The sequence below is a fragment of the Rhineura floridana genome, chromosome 2 (assembly GCF_030035675.1).
Source record: "Rhineura floridana isolate rRhiFlo1 chromosome 2, rRhiFlo1.hap2, whole genome shotgun sequence".
Lineage (NCBI taxonomy): Eukaryota > Metazoa > Chordata > Lepidosauria > Squamata > Rhineuridae > Rhineura > Rhineura floridana.
Window position 1 is genome coordinate 92,324,163 of NC_084481.1, and position 17,860 is coordinate 92,342,022.

A 17,860-nucleotide genomic window follows, 5' to 3' on the forward strand; every position below is an offset into this window, starting at 1 on the left:
TTTTCTTTGTTTCTAGATAATGAACATCATTCCAGAGACTGGAGTTGTGCAGGCTGGGGAAAGTACCCCATGTGTTCTCACACTGCATGCCAGTGAAAATCCATGCTTCTACAATGTGGATTTGATCTGTGAGGTGAAGATCAGTGATCATAATTTGTTTGAACACCAAAACCCAGGGATGTTGGTGGCTTACTGCTATAGGACTACTGTTGTACATCACCTAGAAACTTATTGTATGGGGCGACTCATCAATATAAGAAATGAATAATAAATACACGAGGTGTTGGTGTTGACCATACAACCTAATGCTCAAAGGGATAGGCCTGTATGGCATAAAGAGGGTTGAACAAATCACATGTGGGGCTGTAACTGCTGGCTCCAGTAGCATTCCAGTGACAACAGTGAATATGATATATGTAACTAGCAAACAAGTAGTGTAATTAGGCCTCGGCTGCATGGGCTTTGACCAAGGGCACAACTGCACAGAAGCTACAGGGAAGAAGGAGATACTTTACGAAGTTTTACATATGGAGATGCTGAGATGCACCTCAGCTTGTATTGAGAGACTGGTGGTTTGCATGGGAAAGGGTAGATAGAGAGGAGAACCTCCATGCTTCCTAGACTGTTCTTGTGTCCTAATCTTTGCTGACCTTCCTTCGGAGACTGGACTGATATTTTTAAGGGTTACTGTCCTCATTTTCCTGATCCTCCTTTGTTCTTTGTCCCACTTTGGGAAAGGAGACATCTCTCCTTCATCTCTCTCTCTTGTGCCAGATATGAAAGAGCAAGCATGGCTCTTTGCATCTCCAACATTAGTTAGCCAGAATTAAGATCTTTCCTATCCAGCATTATTTCCTACAATAAATGTAAGCTTTCTTGTTTTCTGAAACCCAGAGTCTCAGTGTGATTGTATCCAGAGTAAAATGTGCTCCTTTGCAGGGATCCTGTTACAGTAAAGCTTCTGCCAGCATTCAATTACAATTGTAACATTACAAACAACTTTTTATCGTGCATGTGCCAGACAGGATGCTGTTGAATATGCATGGCACCATTTTTGTCCTCTTCCTCTTTACAATTTCTTAGGGTGCTAGAATTGGGGTTTGCCCTTGGTCAAAACACTTGTAGTTACTGCTCTGCAACTACCTTGTTTCCTCTTTGTTTGGACGAGTGGTTGTTTTCACACATTTATTGTAAAAGGTCAGAAAATTAAGCCAGAGTTTTGCTAAAAATTCAGCCTCAAAAGGCATCTGTCTGTAGACAGATGAAATCTTTCATCTTCTCAGAGTGCTGAAGAAGTAGCCGGAATGCAAACCTGCAAAATGCTGAGTTAACTATAGGTTTGCACCCTGTAGATTTTCATGCAGCGCCCACTCGATCAGTACGAGAAAGAGCTGCAGGAATGGGAAGCTGAAAAGGCACGGCAGGCTGTGGAGTTCACCATCACAGAGAAAGACCTAAACGCAGAGAAGAACCAGAAAGAGCCTTCAAAGGTAAGATGGCCTTCCAGGGAGAGAGATTTTAGTACTGAAGCAGGAAAAGTAGGGCTTCTTTGGATGGGTTATCCATTCAAACGCTACTTCTGGCACCACATGTTTCTATTTGTGTTTTGTGTAGGACAAAAATTGACTTAAGTGACGATATACATCTTTGTAAAGGTGAAATGGTCAGAAACGAATATGACTTGAAGTACCCAACTGAGAAAGCATCCAGGACCTTCTCCATAGTCACTAGTCAGGGGTCCTGCATTGGCATCTGATCTCATCTTTCTACATATGCTAATCTGCATCTTGAAAGTAGACTCAGGATACTTACAGGATAGCCTGTTTATAGAGCATTCATCCTGATTTGCTTGTATAAAGCTTAACCAGAGGTTACATTACATTCGGTCTTTATTGAGCATTTGTTCTGATTTGTTTGCAGAACAGTTACACAGCAATGAATATTCATCCTGACTTACTTGCAGGGTGTTAAGATGCCTTCCCTTTAGGCATTCATTCATCTCACACTTTTCAATGCATTTCCCCATTACTTTCCAAACCGCAGAGTCCCAATTCTTTTAAAAAGTAGATCTGTTGTGCTAGGGCAACAGAACCCTTTAATCCACTAACTGCACAAACCTAACATTCTGGTATGTGCTTGAATCTCTTCCAGAAAATACTGACAGTCTGGAGGTGCCCTTTAATAGAGCACAGTAAGGGAAGAGAGAGAGAAAGAGAGAGAGAGACCAGTTCCCAATCTACAGTTCTGTACAAACCTTGTCATCATTTAGCAAATGTCACAATTTCACAGAATTTTACTTGATTCCTGCTATTTGACTTAGAAATTCAAGGGCATTTCACAAGTTATGTAAAGGCAAACTTGGATTTTTGGTTAGTATACTCTCAGTAGGGAGCTGCAGCCAAACTATACATAGTTTGTGGTAAACAAGTGGCTGTTGCAATCGCACTTTTACATTTTAGTGCACTTAAAATGTCTTAATGTAATCTTAACAGTGAAATCCTATCTTATACATGTCTACTCAAATGTAAGCCCCATTGAGTTCAATAAGGCTTACTCCCAGGCAAATAAGTATTGGATTGCAGTCTGGAAATGTAATATGTAAAGTAGGCCTGCAGCAGAAAGACCTGACTAGTGTTCCAATTTAGTCTTGCCAATGGCTTCACTGACACTGCCTCTTCTAGGGCAAGTAAGGAAAATTAGAGATTCAGAATCATGCTCATTAAACAAGCTTTATTAAGCAAGCTTAGTCTGGTTTCCTCAAAGTTCTGAATGCAGAATACTGGGTTTTTAATTCTCAGAATATTTCTGATTTAGAATTCACAGTGGTCTGGGGGTAACCAGCCATGTAGGATGATAGAGAGGTGGGAGACATGGAGGCAAATGCATGTAACAAAGCACTATTTAATGTAAAGGAGTCTCAGAAGGCTGCTGTTTTGAGAAGAAGAAGGGGGGAGAGTTTTTAACCTTTTCTCTGCAGGCCATGTCTCTCTCAAAATAAAATCTCTCTCACACACACACACACTACTTTGATTGCTATGTTAACTCTGCATTTTTATTCTGTTTGCAAGTTGCCTAGAGACTATTTTTGTATTACATGACTAAGAAATCAAATAAAGAAAGACACAGTTTTCCCCTACACGGTTCCAGATAATCCACCTGGAACCCTAGAAGGTGAAAAGCAGTTTGCGGGGAGGCTATTTTGAGCAAAGAAATGGCTGTTAGAGAAAGGGTTAAGCACCCTCCATTGACTGTTGCTCCTCTGTTGAAAGTTGCAGCCTCCCAATGCTTCTTTACAATAACTGAAAGCTATAAACACACTAGTTGCCAGATCAAAGCATTTCCATTAGCCACACCAGGAGGGAGAACGGGTTGATCTGCCAATCAGTTGCGAAATCTCTTTGAATCTGAATTTTAAAAAAACTGCACTCAAGCTGCTCCCTCCAGGTTTTACAGTAAAAAGGGGCGAGGTTTGACTAGCGTCCTGTGCCCGTTTTCAGAAGAGAGAGGTAGAGACGCATGGGAACCGGCAGAACAGTGAGTCAGTTTCTACCCACACAAACAAAAGCCAGGGTTTGGTATAAAAAATTGTGTGTACTTTACTTTGTGCCATTGTGTAACAGTATTATGGTTATGTTTTCTCCATATCCTTTGCTATTATTTTCTTCCCTAGGGCGCTCCAAACTCTTTGGGGTCAGCAAAGCTTCCTGCAGCACTTTCAGAGATCCGGAAATACAAGGTAATAAGTTGACTATAAGTTTATAACCCTTCTCAAAGCTGGAATACATTGACATCTCTGTCGGGGTGACTGATAAGGCAGCCAGCCAATGGGGTGCTTATTTCAGAGCTAATATGTTTGATTGAAAATTTGGCATTTACATGGCAGAATGGAAGTGCTAGGTACACAGAATAATTGTATATCTCTGTTTGTTGGGTCTGTTTTGCCTGTATAACTTTTCTGTATTTTTTGACAACGCTTTGCTGCTAATGTAGGTAGAGAGGGTGGGTAGCAATCTAACATGGTCTTACCCTGATAGTCATGAATGGTACATTTTGGGTGCACACAGATTATCTAAAAACAGGAGTCAATTCTTCCCTCTTTGTTGGGGTGCAATATATGTGTGTGTGTATGTATAGAGAGAGAGAGAGAGAGAGAGAGAGAGAGTTTGGGTTTTTTAAAGTTGCAAAACTGCTCTGGGGAGAAGTAGGATCAAACAACACTGCTGTCAGCCAGTCGATGCTGTGCAAAACCAGCTTCTGCTTCCAACCTACAAAATCAGTTTTCCATCTGCAAGAAATAGTTATGTCTCACTTCTTTTAGTGCTGTACATCAGTACACCTTTTAATTAGAAGAAGCATTCCTTGGATCCGGAAGATCTAAATTTTAGGCCAATTTCAAATGTTCCCTACCTGGATAAGGTTTTTGAGCAGGTTGTCACCAACTCTTGGATGAGACTGATTTTCTGGATCCATTTCAGTTGGGGTTTGGGCCTGGGTCCAGCACTCAGATCACCTTGCTCACCCTGTATGATGGCATTCATCAGGAGAGAGAGAGGACTCTGTTGATTCTGCTTGATCTCTCAGTGGCTTTCAACCCTATCAGCCCCAGTATCCTTCTGGAGCAGCTATCTGAGCTTGGGGTGAGCAATACTATGTTGCAGTGGTTCCAGTCCTTCTTGGGTGGTGCTGAGGAAATATTGTTCAGTCCCATGCAACCTTCAATGTGGGATTTCACAGGGTTTAATCTTATCCCTCATGCTATTTAACATCTACATGAAACTGCGGAGTGGGGTCATCTGGAGTTTTGGGGTGTGTTGTCATCAATATGCTGATAATATGCAGATTTGTTTCTCTTGTAGACATGGTAAACTAGACTCTGACTGTAGTAAAAGACTGGATAAGGGTCAATCAACTGAAGCTAAATCCAGACAAGACAGACACACTGTTGGGGTGGTTCCTCTGTCCAGATAAGTGGTGTTCAGCCAGTTCTGGATGACGGCTGAACATCAGAACTGTACATAAAACAAAAATAAACTCAACCCCCCTCTTGTGTGCAGATTTGTTGAGTTGGCGAGCTTCAGAGGGCTCCAGACCACTTATTAAAGAGTGCCTTTTAAATCTCTCCCTGACAGACTCTTCCGCCCATTAAGAACATCCATGCGCCTAACCCCCCTGCCAGCCGCAGCCAGAGGAGGCATATAAGGAACAAAGAGGCCAACAGGTTGTGGGTCAAGCCAGAGCCCCCCAAACCCTTCCTCGTGCACTTGGGGGTTACAGCCAGGTCACACTCAATTGATGGCTTCCTGACCAACTTCTCTAATGACTTACCCCAGCACTTCCTTTACCGGTAAGGCTAATGCCTTCTCCTAGTTGCCAGCTCCCTAGGGGAGATGTGTGTTCGCCATCTGCTCTCTACCCAGACATGTAAATGGGATGCTGTTTGCTGCTAGCAAACAAAATGTTTTCTTGAAAAAGCAATGAATATGAAAATCGTAAACCTTGCATAAATGATACTCTTAGGAAAGGATATGTTGGAATTGGGGGAAGCAGCATGTGAATCTGATACCTTCTAATCCACTTCTGTGGTGTGGGGAAATTTAACCAATTGAGCCACAGGGCAAAATCCTGTTCCCTTGTCTCCAGAGACCCTGTGGTTCAATCATGGCACACTCATATCACTTGTAATGCTCCTTGTTGCCCTCTTTCAGCCAACTTAAGAAGAAGACTGCACGAAGGATGTCCCTGAGCGGGAGCAGGAGTAAAACCAAGAGAGCATCCATAAGGGATCCAAGTTTGGTGGAGCTAGAAAGCTGTTCAGAACAGGAGGCACAGCTAGTAACAGATATGCTGTCTACAGTGATCAAGTGGGTGGCCTCTCTATCAGAAGTCATGTTGTACAAGGGCAGTATATGCTGCTCAGATGCATAGAATTGCAGGGTTAGGAGTGCACATTTATGTCATAAATATGATGAAGATGTATTTTGCTCTTCCTCCAAGGAGTTCAGGATAGTGCACTGGAGTTGAGGTGGTGAAAGGCCGTGGCTCAGAGGCAGAGCACATACTTTGCATGCAAAAGGTCCCTGGCACCTCCAGAGCTGGGAGATATCCCTGTCAGAAACCTGGGAGAGTCACTGCACATTGGGGTAGTCGATTATGAGCTACATAGACCAAGCGTGTGACACAGTATAAGGCCGCTTCCTATGTTCCAGTTTGTATTAGGCTGAAAGATGGCAATATCCAAGGCAACCATATGAACTTCATGGCTGAATGGAGATTTGACAGGCAAATCTCCCTGATCCAAGTCCACTACATCACACCAACTCAGTAACGTGTAGGTAAACTAGGTCAAATTTCTGTAGGGAAGGGAGGATTTAATCCATTATGGACACATGGTAAATAGGTACCTTTTGTTCTGCCTTTTTGACCCACACAAGCTTTCTCACTGCAATTAATTTTACTAATTAACATATCTTCAGGAAGGCTTCCAGTACCATTTTCCTACTCTTATTGCTTCTTATGCATATTTGGATAGTCTCAAGGGTATGTTGGCTTTTTATACTAGCTAGGGTTTGGATGTCAAGGGCAACAGTGTGACAAAAGCAACCACCCTTGTGTCTAATTCCAATGTGAATTCCCTCCTGACATTCCAGGGGTTTGCTGGAGGAGATCCAGTTCCAGGAAGCAGTGATTAGAAGTCTTGCAGAGCCCACACCCTACTTCTGCCAGTTCTGGAGTGAGGAGTCGGCCAAACAGAAGCAGAGCTCAGCTGGCACCTCACCAACAATTACGTCCCCAGTATTCACCACTAAGAATAGGACAGAAGATGAAGATGCTGGAGGAGAAGGAGAAGTATCTCCTTCAGGGACATCAGATGCTCCAGAGACCCTAAGTGCTATTATTCGCAAGGAACAGTTCCGGGAGCAGAAAGAAACCATTATCAGGTGAGCTAAAGCCAGGAACACCTCTAAGTAGGGCTTGTCAGTAAAATACCCATATTGTAGTGGCAATATTCCTGTATTACAGAAGATGAGCAGAAACTTATGCACAGAACAATATAGGAGCTGGAAATCTTAACTGACAGAATGCCATGTTTCATTTTGCCTTGTGTGCCCAATATAAGATGAGAGCAGCCATACATGGACACTGTCTACGCACTTTTAGCTACAGATTCTGAACCATGGCACTGGATTTAGGGTTGTATGTGTCCAATGCTCAACTTGCACGACGGAACTTCCATTTCCTCTCCTTCCCCGTGCACCCCTAAAATCTGGTCCAAAGGGTCTCCTAACCCTCAGTAGCTGATTTTGAGGGTGTGCAGAGGGCTGGAGGGGACAGGAGAGAAAGAGGAAGCTCAGCTTCACACACTGAAGTCTGTTGCATGAGCAGAGCTACAGCGTTGGAGACAGCCCTTGGTTTCCTAAGAGACTCTCTCTTCATTGATTTTGTTAAAAATGCAAGTGGCTAGCTTTCATGGAAAACATGCAGGTTGTGTCAGCAGCTGGAAGCCCTGGTTCAGACCAGCTCCACACCTTCCGAATGCTCTAGCCCAGCATGTCCCCAACAGCAGACCCTTTTGCTTTTCTCCTTAGAAAACAAGGGGACCTCAGCATAAGCGCTACAAATTTGACACAGTACAGTTCCCATTTATTAGCTTTATTAACAGAAACAATGCATCTTCTCTTCTTCCAGTGACTCATACCACTCTATGGAGGGGGTATTTGTTAAATAACTATTTTTTTCTTGTGACATGTACAGCTGATGCTTTGATTTTGTTGCTGGGTTCCTCTTTTTATGTATTGAAAAACCTGCTCTTGTAAGTTGCCAGCCAAGTTGGTCAGTTAAGTGTTACTTGCCAGCTTTGTTACCTAAAACCAATACAAAAAAGAAAAAAAAGAAAGCAAGGGGACGCATTTACTCATATGTAGAGGCTGCAGTCAGGGACATAACTGAGCAGAGGACAAAATTTAATGCCTCCCTTGACAGGGCCAGGCGTCCAACGTTGCTCCTACGCCAACCATTGCTTTACTTCTGACAGAGAAGTAAGCAGCTCCTGCCTTCTGTGGACATTTACTGTAAGAGAGAAAGTAACTACAGACCATCATAGTGATGGCCCTATTACCTTGAAGCTGTGAAGAGTTCCAAGGGATTGGAAACAGGCAATGGATCTCTGTGTGCCTATGCTTCACCCAAGGACCTCTGTTACATTTACAAGTTGTGCGTGTATTGGTATTTCCTGAGTTCCTTTATAGAATTTAGATTCTCTATATGGATTCATCCATCCTCTCAGTGATTGTGCCCTGTCAGTAAACCTGGTTCAGCTTTTTTCACTCTTACATTCCAGGACAGTGTGTCTTTGGCTGGTTAGTCCTGGGCATGGCCTTTGCCAACTTAGTGGCTGTACTAGCATAAAAGGAGAGAGTAAGGTGGGCACCATGCTGTATCAGCATTCTGTAAGCACACTTGGAAACATCAGCTTCACTGGACAAGGGGGAACTGAAATGCTCTTTCTCTTAAGGTTACCAGCATTTGCAAATCTGACTGAGATGGTGCTGGACAACACCATCCAAAACATTCTGGTGGAGGCCAGCCGTGGGGAGGTGGTGCTGACAGCACGACCCAGAATCATTGCACTTCCTCCTGTTTTCTCCCAAAAGTGAGTAATGGGGTCCTTCCATTTTAAAAAAAACTGCTCCAAAATTAACATTCAATTTTAGTATGGACCTGGCGTAAAGAATTGAAGGACTTGGTTGATGTCCCTTTAGCAACTGTGAAAGCTTCATGGGAGAGGGCTACTACACTCACGTCTCACTTATGGGCTTCCCATAGGCCTCTGGGTGGCCACTGTGAGAACAGAATGCTGAACTAGGTGGGCTACTGGCCTGATCCCCCAGGGCTCTTCTTATGTTCTCATGGCTGGAATGTACTTCCTCCCATCCTCTCTGTTGTATCCTATTGTTTCCTTCTTTGGTTGTCTCATCTCATGGTATTGACTGGCTTGCTCACCAGCCAGAGTATTCTCTGCAATTTGTTTGGAAGCCCAAGAGCCCTGGAAAATGGGCATACAGTGGAGAGGTTTAGAGGAGATGATGGCTAAAGGGGCAGAAGGGCAATAGGGTGAGCCAGAGAATGGTCAGAGGCATGGGCAATAAGAACATAAGAAGAGCCTTCTGGATCATCTAGTCCATGTAGCTGTAGATAGGCAAACTATTTTCTTTAATATTGTGATGGTGAAGTTGTCAAAATTGTAAAAATTCTCACAGTGCCCAACCAGATGCTAGTGGCAGCAAAAGAATTGACTAACACATTACGCTTGGAGAAAGCTCTGTAGCAGCTTCTGTGAAGGAGAGGAGTGCATCATTCAGAACAGAATGGTAGCTGCCGTTATACAAGGAAATCAAGAAATAGGATATGAGAAAAAAGAAAAAAGGTTGGAGAAATCTGCTATTGTCATCTTGTCAGGTAGCATCTTCCCAAGGTCTCTGGCAAAGAATGTACCCAGCCTTGCTCCTTCAAAGTCAGAAATTGCACCTGGGGCTTTAGATAGGCAAATTATTTTCTTTAATATTGTGATGGTGCAGTTGTAAAAATTCAAAGGGATCCTTTTCTTTCAGAGAAATCAGTCCTATTGCTTCGATGTACAAATCATCACTGGCCCACCCTACTACAACACCACTGATCAGTGTCCCCAGCGAGATCAAGGACTACGAAGGGCATCGGCACATCATCTTGCCTCCCTAGGAGCTTGGCGAAATCTGGTACCACCTAAGCCCAGTATTTGTAACTGGCTAGCCCTTGTATGAGCCACAGCCCTACTGGACAACTACCTCCTTGGAGATGGGTCAAAGGAGAAATGACTGGCAGAGAATCTTATGTGACCCTGCCCTGTGCCAGGGTTTTTACCAGGGGGTCTTTAATCTGTGGCTGTTGAAATACAACTCTGTTTTGCATCAAAGGGGAAGGGGTTTCAGTTGTGCCATGTGAGAGAGATTATTAGGTTTTTCAAATTAAGATGACTTTGTTTTCATCTCTGCAAGCCTTTTGTGTTATTAGTGTTCAAATTTCACTCCAGCAGGGGACAGTGCAGTCCAGATTGTCAATGCTGCAGCCTCAGCAGAGGATAGTACAGGGCATGTCGCTAGGATTCCTGAGTGATAATGAAATCTGGCAACCAAACATGCAAGCCAAAAAGCCATCCTGAATGCTACGCACCAAGATTCAAATAATGCAGATTTGAAGATAAGGCAGCTGGGGTGGCATGTTCAGGATGCAGCTGCTTAAGAAACAGGGTGTTTATGGAGGGGTTCATTCATTCCGCCATTCCTTTTCAGCCTCCAGTAGCTATTAGTCTACAAGCCTTGAATATGAAGTTCAAAAAAAAAGCCTAGATGAACACCACGCAGAAACATTCACAGAATGCTACACATTGTCAGGCTTTGCCCTCTGAGACCCTAAGCTCTGTAACAGCAGCACAGGTCAGAGTGTTGTTGTTTCCAAGCATCACTCTCCTAGCTGCTCAATTTCCCTCCTGCAAAGATCTCTTTAAGAGTTTTGAAGGATCTGCTCTTGAATTTGCTGAGGTATCTATCCAAAATATAGTCTCCTTTTGACAGTGAGCTGGAGACAAAATTGTGGGTTGGGTAAAACAACCCAAACAACCCCTCCCTCACTTTTAACTGAAAAAACTCCTCAGCTGTATCATCATCTTACCGGTCTCTGCCACACATCCCTTTGTCTTCTTTCAAAAGCTCTCATAAAGAGGAGTTATCAGAAGCTCTGTAATTTCCCTTGCTCCGTAACTGCATTACCCGCAGTTCTGAACTGTCTTTTCAGAATAAGTGAGCAGGAATGGATTTTTCAGATATGTGTATTCTGACAGCCTGTGTAGAGGTTTAGGGTTTTTTTAAAAATAGAATAGTTTCTCAATCCCTCTTTGCCTTTGGAGGATTTTTTTCTGCTGCTGCTGCTTCCGGATCTCAAAGCAAGGTACCAACACACATAAATATCTATGAAAACTGGAGGAAGAAATTTGAAGTGCAAGCAGTAGCATGATCCTATGTTCTTTGGTGAGCAGTAACCAGACAGCAGACTAGCCAGCAGGATCCTCCAGTCTCTCCTTACGTGGTGTCAGTATTCAGCACTCAATTTCCTAGGATTCTTTGTGTGCAAAGCTTACCTCATTACTGAATTATAAACTTTCCTAGGCATGGTCTTGCATTATCTCTTTCAGGCTAATGTCATACCTCTCCTCTTTGATTAACATTCTTCTTTTGTCTTTTTTTCCAATGCTGACTTTTTGCCATTGTGCCTAAACCACCCCTTTGCGAGAGCTACCTTGTTAATTTTTAGCAAAAAAAGTAACCCACTTCACAATCTCCTCTCCAGATCCCCTGGCCCCATTCAAAGGTGTTGGGGTGTGTATGGGGGTGCACAAGCATTACCAAGTAAATTCAAAATTTATTAAGAAAAGCAACATCCTCCTCCAATGTTCAGACCTGCAATTTTAAGAGGAGGAAGTGTGTATGAACAGAGTACAGGCAAAAGTTTCTGCTGGGCTGATGAGGGACACATTTAAATGAAATGTGACAGGGCATGATGTGTGGGCACACCTTAGAACACATGGTAGACGATAAAAGGCCATGAAACCACAGTTTGTGCTTGTGTTTTGGAAACGGGTTGCTGTGAATAAAACTGCATGAGAAGAGTGCTTAAAACAATGGCTATGTTCAAGTTGCAGTTTACTTCGACAGCAGTAAACACCTCTGTTCCCTCCACGCTGTCAGTGCTGTCTTAGCTAGTTTACTTCAGCAGTATCTTCAACAGGTTTCACCCTGTCATACTTCCCATGTCACCTTAGAAGCAGGTCTTAGCACCTGAGCCCGTAATCCTTTTAAAACACAAGTATTTGGACTGAAGCTAATTTCTTTCACTGGGACTAAATTGGCTTTAATCTGGTGTAGATAGGCCTGCTCTCCTCCCCCCCCCCGAGCATCATTACTCACCTGTAAACCAGGTCGATAGCTCTGTTGATGACGTAGCAGTATTTTGGTGATAAACAGAGAAAACGTGTAGGAAGATGACTGGAAGATGCAGCCAGAAAACACAGGAACAGCAACGTTGGCTGGATTGGCAACACTTGGGAACAATATTGGCTCGTGATGCAACCCAAATTCCTATGCTCATGGTGCTTAGCAGTGTGGGAACAGCAGTGTTTCTCCTGTTGCCTGGCTGATGAGCTGGGCAGGGTTTGGAGGAAAGGGTGAGCGGGATTTGGTGGACTGCATGGACAGCAGCCATGGATGACCTGCCTGTGAACTAGAATGTGGTGTCCTGATGTGATTAAATTCTTGGGAAAGCCTGGCTGTTGAAAAGGCCTCACTGTTATTACTGAAGCACCTCTGCCCTGTTCTTTAGCCTACCCAGTGCTTCTTGTTTCTAACAATGTGGGCTGTTTAAGCTGCTAGTTTGAGAGTGAGTAACCAAACCCAAGAGAGACCCCTCCAGGGCCAAGCCATCCCACAGCTTCACAAAGTGATGGTTCCTGCTGGCTGCTGTTTACGTAACCAGAAAGAAAGAAGAGTATACATTAATTGTATTTATACAATTAACATCTAATCTGGCTGTCATGCTTAGCCCCGGACTGTCTTGGTTACTCTCCCTCACAGGATCAACAAGATAAACCAACTAATATTTGAAGCACAAAGCACAGCTCTATCTTAATAGCATAATACTGAATAAGAAACAAATAGGTGCTTTATGTAGCCAGGATTTGGTGCCTTGCCAGTGATCAAGTTTCCTGTTATGAAATGCTACTGGAATTGCTGTCTGCCATGAGACAATTTCTTGGGGAAGAAAAAGAATCTAGTCCAGTCTTGGAAAAAAAGGATATCCTTAGTCACCTACCACTTAACAAACCTTTGCTCCCATGACTTTAACAAAAGTTTGATCTGTAGATATCAGTTGTGAAAATGATTGCGTTAATACCTTCAAAAGCTTCTCCTACTGATTTCCAAACATCAGGCGTTAAAGGCATAAGAGATGGCCAGGTCAGGTTGTAAGTGTTTGTATTTGGTCAGCTGGCAACCCTACAAACTATGATATCATAATTGGAGGCAATGCAACTCCCATCATATGACAATCTATTCTACTTTATTCCGCCACCCCAATTCTTAGTTCTGCTTATTATCTCCCCACCCACTACAGCACTGATTTTATGTCTCATCTCCTACCCCAGCAGTAAAGTATTCCCTGCACACCCAAGCTGCTACACCCATATATTAACATCTGTGCTGCCACTAGACTTAGTATTGTGTCACCTTTTATCTGGTGAGATTCCCATGGCTTTAACAGGTATACGGCAGCCAGAGATTAAGCAGATGAATCTTTCCCAATCAGTCACTTAATATTAAATTTACCTCTTGAACGCTTCTGATAAAGACACAGGAGCCCTGCTTGACAAAAGGTGGTCGATCTGTTCTAATTGTGGTGACATAAATTTGCCCACACCCATGGTTCTGAAGTGTAGAAATATGGTGGATTTCCCAAGTGCATTAAATTACCAAGTATAGGAGCAGCTTCATTCGTTTTTTATTCTGTCGTCCAAAGAGCATTATATGTTGTATTAGTGGTTCTTCAGTGTTAAATAATTGTGACTCAAGATATAAAATCACAGTATTATGAAAATGTTTCTGTCTACATTTACTGGAAGAGGAAACAACCTGCCCATTTGTATGAACAGGCTGGTAAACGCTGCAATCCTATGTATGTTCAGTGGAACTTACTCCCAGGTAGGATTACAGCCTAAATGTGTTAAAGCTTTATCAATACACAATAAATTATCTCCCAATAACTTAGACAATTCTGGATAGATGGTTAAGTAATCCAGAATAGAATGCAGAGATGTTATCACATCTAATGTCTCTTCTTTTTGATATTATGTAGAAGAGAAAAAGCACCATAATGAAAATAGAGGGGTTTAAGATTCAGGGGGTCTGACTATTAGTTTTACTCTGCTTGGTCTTGTTCCTCAATAAATAAATATGGTACAATGACAAGAACAGTGCAATGATACACAGAGACAAACTCCTATTTGCTTTTGGCCTTCTAGTATTAAGCACAAAAACTACCAATGTAAAGAAATTTTGGAAGATTGTGGTTCAATATCCTGTTAACAATGGTGTAAAAAGTAGCCACAAAAGTTGTATTTGCAGCTACCACAGATGTAGGTCTGAACTCTGAGGTCCTGAAGTGTGACCTGCATAATTTCAGCTTCTGCTTCATAATGTGCAATCAGGGATTTCCCCCCCAAACAATATTGCAGTAAAATGTTGAAGCCTTGTTAGGATCACAAAATATGTAACTGTGTTGGAAAGGATTAACTAACGTGTATGAACCATCTTTCATTACAGCATGTAACAGCTTTTTTAAGGTATCTGAAAGCTCATCTGACATATGCCACAGTAAAAAAAGGAAGAATTACTTTAATCAACTGAGGTGTTTAGCCAACTATATCTGCTGGAAACCTGGTCTGCCTTTTCACTGTTTTCACATACTTCCTAACATTTAAGAAAATATATTTTTTAAAATATATAATTTTGTTGGTTTTAGACCATAGGAATATCAGATAATAAAGAGAAGAATGAAAAAACTATAAACAATATCAGGTCTTGCATGACATTACTAAATGAACACATCAGAGGGAAAGGGAGGGGGCATCACATACAACTTGGTAAGTGAGTAAGTAAAGCCTGCTTAGTGTATGTAGTCTCTCCAGAAGCTGGACTGACTGTCAGGGGCCATAAATGAGATGGGAACCAAACTGCTTCAAATGGGTTAGGCTTGACCAGTCCTTTAGGAAGCCCAGCTCTGTATGTTAACCTCTCCCAACAGAGCCAAGCACCAGATGCAACTATACCAGTTATCCAGTGAAAAGTCTGAGAACGTTTTCCAGTCTCCTTCAACAGTCAGTCATGCTGCCACTTGCAAGAACGTTTTAAGTTCCTTATACATTTGTTAGGACCCTTAAGTAAACTGTAATTTACTTGACTTGGAACCAATTGCTTGGTGATTTTATATAAACAGTTGAACACAGAGTCTGAAAAGCATCACATATTTTAAGAAAAAATGTAGTTCAGTTTAATTGTCTCTTGCACGTGGTGCACATTCCAGCTTGGTTTTCCATCAGTGATTATGGCTACCAGGGACCCAGCACCTCCTCTTTATGATATTTTGCAGAACTGAAAATCCTTTTTTCATACCAAATGTTGAACTTTGTTAACAGTGCTGAAGATTTGTAGCTCTGTGAAGGGAAAATCACAGTTCCCAGAATTCTTTGGGGAAGTAATGTGCTTTGGACATGCTTTAAATGTATGACGTGGATCTACCTGAAAGAGTAGCCTTTTTTCATACAGTGTTAGTCCTCTTTTATAGGGGTGTGTACAGACATCCAGGGTTTTTGGCAAATCACCCCACCCTGGAGCTTTTTGATTGTGGAACACAGTTGTCATCCTTCAGGCTCAGCCTTTGTGGCTGGTAAAACTGGTTTTCCCAGTACATAGACTTCTTTTGCTGACAAATATACTCTCCACTCACTCTATCGGCAACATATTTTTAATCAAAGTGTCTTCTTGAGCAATTGTCATGGACACACATGCCTATGACATCACTTATGACAATCAACATCCTCCTCCAAAGCAATTTTAATTCATTTTGAAGGGTTAGATTCCCTTCTGCCTCTTTAATGGAAAAGAGGTTGCTTTAAGTTGCTTCTCTTTTCCTTAAGCACTTGGATAGTCCTTTAAAAAACACACCCTCAAAAAAACTCATCCCTGAAATTGAACATCTCTCCACTAAAAATAATGTGGCTACCCCCCTTCCCCGCTGCAAAACCCATTTCTTTTTATTTTCCTACATTGGAACAACCCATCCCTTTTTAAAGGAACAAACAAGTATTTCCTCTAAGTAAGGCTATAACCCTTGCTACAAGACCCATTGGAACAGATGCACTAAGCTAACTGGTAGAGAGCATCAGGAAGGATGTTGATCCATTAAAAGGTAATTCTGTACACAAAGAAATGTGCAAGAACCCCAGATCTTTCTTGGCCAAGTTGCTGCCCAGCCAGGGATATTCTAAGGCTTGGCAGTGTTATTTAACCAGCTAGAAAATGGAAAATGCTTCATAAATTACAGATTAAATGTGTGGGTTTTGATCTGAATTTTAACTGGAGCTATTCCAATGTCATTCTTGATGCAAATGACATGTTTTAAAATGATTTCCGCATCAATAAATGAGTGGAATTTAAACAAGAGTGCTATCTTCATTAAACAACCCCATAATGCTACCCATACCAAAATACAATATTAATTTTAATTCACTGTCCTGTTTTTAACGATGAATGGGCTGAGACCAACACGTGAATTTTAACACTAGGCTCACAGCACACACTGATCTCAGTTTACCATAAAATGCTGTGCCAAATCTTTGTCCAAAATCAAGATTGATGGTATCATTTTAAAATTGTCCGGAAAGTATATACATTTCTATAAATGCTCCAAAATAATGACAATATTTGTATTTTATGAGGACAGTGCCATCTTGGATATCATTCTCCATGTACAATATAGCTACTGAACATTTATATCCAAGCTGATGATTCCCATTTTCAAAATGGCAGTATCAGTGTTGGCCATGGTCATCTTTTGCTCATGAATTTCAGATTGATGAAAACCTGGATTCCTGCTCAACATGAGATTCAACAAATCACTTACCGGGGCGGGGGGGGGGAGAGTCCCAATGACAAATTAGAATGGAGAGGGTATTTCAGATGGTTTAGAACTACAACAAGTGTAGCTTCTTGTGAGAATTCAGCTGGTCCTTACTGTTAACTATATTAATCAAATTACTTCACTTGGACAACTTAATTCAACTGTAATTTACTTGACTTGTTCAAAAATGTCCTTCGTCTCAGGACAACTCTATAACAGACTTCAGCTTTGGATATGCCAGCATACACGATCCATTTTATCAGGGTAGAGACACATTGTTCTGCCAGTTCCAGTGCAACTCCTCTCTTCTGAAAATGGGGGCACACAACACTAGTCAAACCCCGCCCCTTATTACTGTAAAACCTGGTGGGTTCTGCTCAAGTGCATTTTTTTAAAAAAAATCATCTTCAAATAGATTTTGTAACTTATGGGCAGATTAACCAACTGACCCTCCAGGAATAGCCAATGGAAAGTCTTTGCTGTAGTGGCTAGTGTGTTCACACCTCAGTCTCTTAATACTTTTGCTGAATGAAAAGTTTTGGGGGAGGTGGAGAGGATGGTTCAAAGGTTTGTAGTTTTAAATAAGCCAATATGTTAGCAGATATGGCCCAGGTGGAAAGACTGCTGTGGATGGGCAAGGCCAGAACACATGGCAGTACAGTGAAACCCTTTCCTCCCTCAGTTCAGTGACCCCAAACGTTACACACTAAACAGTATCAACAAGCATCCCCTTCTAACAGATGCAACATGCCAGTCATGTGCAAATGGCCTTGTCTAGGTGAAAAGTGGGGCCATGAGCTTAATTACAGTTACATGGAAGTAAACTTTCCTGAAATCAGTAGAAATTTGTAGGGTAAATGCACCTCTCTAGATTGTGGCTATCATGTACAACTAAGTTACCCTGTCAGTTTTTCTTTCCACAGCTTCTCGCTACTGAACCCCCAAACAACTTTTCTCACTTCTCAAGTTTGTGTTTGTTGTATTAAAAGCAAAATTGACTGGAAAAACAAGTACGCGCTATTGCAGATAATATTTGGGGTTTTGGTGGGGAAATAGTTCAATAAACTATATCCTCTCATACACTTTCTGGGGAATCAACAAT

At 42.0% G+C, this 17,860-nt stretch overlaps 1 protein-coding gene across 2 annotated transcripts in view; it reads left to right on the top strand.

Moving 5' to 3' along the window:
• Positions 1–10,025, top strand: part of CFAP65 (cilia and flagella associated protein 65) — a 46,957-nt gene extending 36,932 nt beyond the window's left edge. The window contains exons 26-33 of one of the 2 annotated variants that reach the window (XM_061609336.1): positions 17–133; positions 1,353–1,490; positions 3,671–3,736; positions 5,130–5,344; positions 5,706–5,861; positions 6,648–6,938; positions 8,513–8,650; positions 9,609–10,025. In XM_061609336.1, the coding sequence (XP_061465320.1) occupies positions 17–133; positions 1,353–1,490; positions 3,671–3,736; positions 5,130–5,344; positions 5,706–5,861; positions 6,648–6,938; positions 8,513–8,650; positions 9,609–9,735 (1,248 nt within the window). In that variant the 3' untranslated portion in view covers positions 9,736–10,025. The remainder of the gene's footprint in view (positions 1–16; positions 134–1,352; positions 1,491–3,670; positions 3,737–5,129; positions 5,345–5,705; positions 5,862–6,647; positions 6,939–8,512; positions 8,651–9,608) is intronic. The other variant, XM_061609337.1, reaches the window with a different exon arrangement.
• The last annotated feature ends 7,835 nt before the right edge of the window (positions 10,026–17,860 follow it).